General features: G+C 48.9%; 1 protein-coding gene across 1 annotated transcript in view; it reads right to left on the bottom strand.

Moving 5' to 3' along the window:
* Positions 1 to 4,933, bottom strand: part of BRD9 (bromodomain containing 9) — a 32,839-nt gene that overhangs the window by 7,181 nt on the left and 20,725 nt on the right. Inside the window, exons 13-14 of the mRNA XM_006876903.1 lie at positions 2,593 to 2,631; positions 1,991 to 2,093 (exon numbers count right to left, since the gene is read on the bottom strand). Coding sequence (XP_006876965.1) covers positions 1,991 to 2,093; positions 2,593 to 2,631 — 142 coding nt within the window. The remainder of the gene's footprint in view (positions 1 to 1,990; positions 2,094 to 2,592; positions 2,632 to 4,933) is intronic.

The following is a 4,933-nucleotide window of genomic DNA, read 5'->3' as shown; positions in this document are numbered from 1 at the left end:
TGGCGATTTTGAGTCTAACAATATGGCTTCCTACGCTGGGAATGGTAAACTGCTGTGGACTGGTATCATAATCATGGAGCAAAACAAACAGTTCACACTCTATCTGTAAGACAGGACCATATCCACACGCCTACAAGGAAAACCAGTTGATACCACTATTATTTAAATGTGCGCACTAAAGCCTGTGACGGTGAAGCTGAAGCGAACAGTTCTACCAACTTCTTCAGTCTGAAATCGATCAAACATGCGATCAAGATGTATTGAAAATTACTGGTGATTGGAATGCAAAGGTTGGACACAAAGAGGAATGATCAGTGGTTGGAAAACACAGCCTTGGTGACAGAAATAATTTTGGAGAATGTATGACAGAACTTTGTAAGACCAATGACTTGTTCCTTGCAAATACTTTTAAATAGCAAGAAGACAAACATACACATGGGGCCTCATCAGGTGAGATACACAGAAATCAGCGCTGCAGGTGCGCACTCAGCTTGGCCAAGAAACTTGGAAGACAGCTACCTGGCAACTGACTGGAAGAGATCCGTATCTGTGCCCATTCCAAAGAGAGGGGACCTAACGGAATGTGGAAATGATTGAACAACATGCACTAAGATAATTAAACAATAGCTGCAACAATACATTGACAGGAAACTACCAGAGGTTCAATCTGGATTCAGATGAAGCTGTGGAATGAGGGATATCACTGCTGACATTAGAAGGATCTTGGCTGAAAGCAGAGAATAGCAGTAAGATGTTTATCTGTACTTTACTGACTACGCAAAGGCTTCTGATTATGTGAATAATGACAAGGAATGGATAACATGGCCAAACAGGGCTATCCCAGAGCCCTTCACTGTGCTCATGAAGAAGCTGCACATAGACCAAGAGGTAGGCATTCGAACAAAACAAAGGAACATTGTTTTATGTTTTAAAATCAGGAAAGGAGTTAAAATACCACTGATAAAAGATAAAAAATGACAGCCTTCAGTATGAGTTGCACCTCAGTGTAAAGAAAACAGAAATTCTCACTACTGGACCAATAAACAACATCCATACAAATAGAGAAAAGATTAAAGTTGTCAAAGACTCCATTCTGCTTGGGTCAACCATCAGTTCTCATGGAGGCAGCAGTCAAGAAATCATATGACGTACTGCATCAGGCAAATCTGTTACACAAGACCTCTTGAAAGTGTTGAAAAGCAAAGATGTCAGCTTGAGCACTGAGGTGCACCTGACTCAAGCCATGGTATTGTCAATAACCTCATATACATGTAAAAATGAAACCGTTAAGAAGACTGTAGAAGAATTGATGCAAGTGAGTTATGGTGTTGGAGGAAAATATCATGGATTGAGAAAAGAACAAACCAGTCTGTGTTGGTAAGAAACAGTCAGAATGCTACTTAGAAATTAAAATGATAAGACTTGGTCTCTCACACTTCTGACTTACTATCAGGAGGGACCAGTCGCTGGAGAACATCATGCTTGATAGAATGAGGGGTCAGGGAGAAGAGCCTGCTATCAAGATGGACCGACACAGTGCCAGCTGCAGTGGGCTCACCTGTGAGGATGGCCTGGGACCAGGCAGCGTTTCACTGTTAGACACAGGAACCCACTTGATGGCCCCCAACAAGCACATATAAAACCCTCAGCTCTGTGTCTCTACTGGGCTCCCTGGTGGGTAACAGTTCACACATGCTGTCACACTTCTGGGGGGAACAAAGTGTGCCTTGTGGCACTCCGCGGGGAGAGGTCAGTCTCTGGAAATTCCTTCCTGGTTTCCTGGTTTCTTCTGCGCCCTTCCCTGGGTTGGTTTGCTCTGTGATAAACTACAGGACCCACTATCTGCTGAGTGCTAGGTGCTCTCCTGGGAAAGGATAAAACCTGTGGTAACAGCTGCATTCAGCACAAATGGCCTCACACTCCAAGGAAAAGGCGGTGTGAGGGATACAGCCACGGTCTGCAGGTCACACGTGGATGAACTGACACTTACCCAGAGAGCTGAGCATGGAGATGTCGAGGGAGACGTCGGAGTACGGCTTCATGGACATGAACTCCAGCACAGAGCCGCCGCTGTCTCCAAGAGGGTCTCCGACCTGCCCGGACCCAGGTGGGGGGACAACAAAGGAGTGGATGTTATTAGCTATTCACGGGCTAATGGATTAGCTGCTGCTGACAGCCTGCTCATGTGGCTGCGTCGTGGTGTCACTGAGGTGCCCAGCAGGCTCAGCTCAAAGGCAGCCATGCCAATCTCCTTGAACTAACAAGCAAATGCAGGCCACTGGCCCAGGACAGTCGGGGGAGAGCAGCGACATACAGATCCAAGGCCTGACTCTGTGTTTCAGGAATTTCCTCAAACACCTCAGGGCAGGTGCAAATTAACCCCAAGTCCACATCCCGAGTGCAGTTGGGCCCTTGAAGCTACTGTCTGCTGCAGCAGCCCCGCTGACTCTCCCTTACATGCTGCCCACGAAACACCCAGGGACTTACCCCAGGGCCTACCTCTGTCTCAAGATCAAACACTTAACTAAACTCGAATAAGACGAGACCTGAGCCCACAGCTGATGCGCTCCTCCCAGGCTGCCTACTACTCACCTTGACGTCATCCGGAGGCCTCACCAGTACACTTCTCCTCTGCAAAGAGAGTGAAACCAGGGTATGCAGAATGGCCACATGTGCATGCGCACACAGCAGACACATATGCACGGAGCTCACACACCACACACAGCGCAAACATGCACCAAGTGCACATACACACCACAAACCTGTGGACACCACACACGCACACACACCACAAAGATTGCATGTGCACGTGGTGTCCCATGCATACACAGCTACACACTGAATACACACCCACACAGAGGACAATGCACAAGTGCACACACCACACACACATGCACACACTACACAGAGCACAGTGTCGTCACAGAGCATCCTTGCCCCCGGTACCATCAGCTGCCTTCAAACCTTCAGTCACCTCAGCAGTGGGCCCGGGAGAACCCAGTGCATTATGCTGCAGAGACACCCCAGTGCTGGGAGAGGCCAGAGCACAGCCGAGGATGTCACGTGCCTCAGAGTCCCAGAAAATGTAGACATCGTGCCAGCTCCCTGGGACGCTCGGGGCTAACTGGCCTTGTGGTCTGACCTGCGGGACTGCCCAGCTGCCAGGTAACTCAGGGCTGCTGGGAAACAGCACATGCTGGACGGTCCCTGCACCTGCGGTGTGGAGGGGACACGGTGCCACACACTCCACTCAGTGGACGTGCTGTCCACCTGCAGACACTAGGGACCAGATGTACAGCCACACACAGGAATGAGCATCCACAGCCAGCGAGATGCTCCCCAAGTTCTGACAGACACCTAGAAGGTGGCAATCCCAAACTTACGCAGAGAGGGGCCACTGTGCAGACGGTCTCATGTGGCAAACAGGAGCCAGAGGCACCCCCCCCCCGTGTGGCAAGGACATGCTGTGGGAGTCCCGTGAGTCAGCGGGACCTGATGGCAGTGAGGCGAGTACAACATCCCTGTAGGGGCTGTGAGCCGAAATGTGTCAGACTTCACACAGAACTGACATGTTTGAACCCCACACCCAGACAGAGCAGAGGCCTCTCCAGAACTCAAGCCCCAAGGTCCGTGCTCCTCAGCATTAGGGCCAAACTAGACCCAGAGCAAAGACTAACCTAGCCCTATCCGTGGAAACATTATCCAACAAAGTCTGCAAGGAGCACGTGGCCTACAGCGACAGAACGCTGTAGAGCGGAGTGTGTCCGCTGGAGCCAGGGTCCCCGTGCCGAGAAGTCCCCAGACCCAGGGGAAGACTGACGCCAACACACATGGAGCTCCCCAAGGGATGCGGAAAAGAGGAAAGCACGTTTCTCCAGAGCCTACCCCCGAGTCCAGACTTCCAGCCTCCTCAATGTGAGAGAGCAGGTTTCTGCTGCCGCAGCGCTGAAAAACTAGGAGCCTGAGTCTGTGTCAGGCAAACGCTAACGAGGCTCCCATGCCCGTCTCTGCGGAAGTCTCCAGAATCTAAGCATGAACTAACGTCACAGCTATGTTCAAACAAGTCACTTTCAAACTGGTCAGTAGCTGCTGATTTAACAATGCAGGTCCAGACTCAATAGTGGAACATCTCAATGCCTGGCATCCAATCAAAAATCACTAGCCATGAAAACAGAAAGCTGTGAGCAGGAGAAAAAATTCAAAAGAAACAGACCAAGAAGCAAGAGCGATGATGAAATAAATAGATAAAGAGTTTATAAAAATAGCCATTATGAACATTAGAAATATGTTCAAAAGTTTAAAGAACTATGAACATGTGAGAGAATGGTATTTTAGATATAAAAACTTCACTGGGTGGTGTTAACAGCAGATTTATAAAAGAGTAATGAACTTAGCAATGGAAATATTAGTGTTAAAATAGAGAAGACTGAAACAAACTCCAAACAGAACAAAACATTAGCAAGCTGAAACTTCAGCATCAAGAAGCCTGCCATACACATGTAATTAGAGTCCTAGGAACAAGAAGAGGCGAGGGCAGGAAACATTTGAAAAAACAACGGCTGAACAACTCCCAAATCTGATGACAACAGTAAATGAAGATCCAAGAAGCTCGACTGACGCAAAGCGGGATGAACAGACACTCCGAGCAAAGCACACCAAACCCAAGCTTACGTCAGCCAGTGACACACACGGAGACTCAACGCATCCAGAGTAAGGGGCAAGGGGCACCAAAGGTCAGACCCACCCACACCCAGAGGTACCTGGGATGACAAGTATGGTCATCTGCTTCTGAAAGGTCTATGTGGTCTTGAGTCAGAACCACAGCAAGGTTTTCGTGCAGGCCAGATACAAGTTGCCTGAGGGGTTGTGAGCCACACATGGTCTCTTTATGTACTCATCTTTCCCCCCACAATCTTTTCAAAACATAAAGGTA

Source organism: Chrysochloris asiatica, unplaced genomic scaffold (genome assembly GCF_000296735.1).
Source record: "Chrysochloris asiatica unplaced genomic scaffold, ChrAsi1.0 scaffold00424, whole genome shotgun sequence".
NCBI lineage: Eukaryota > Metazoa > Chordata > Mammalia > Afrosoricida > Chrysochloridae > Chrysochloris > Chrysochloris asiatica.
The sequence above is the reverse complement of the archived record's forward strand: the minus strand, read 5'-3'. Positions and strand labels throughout refer to the sequence as shown.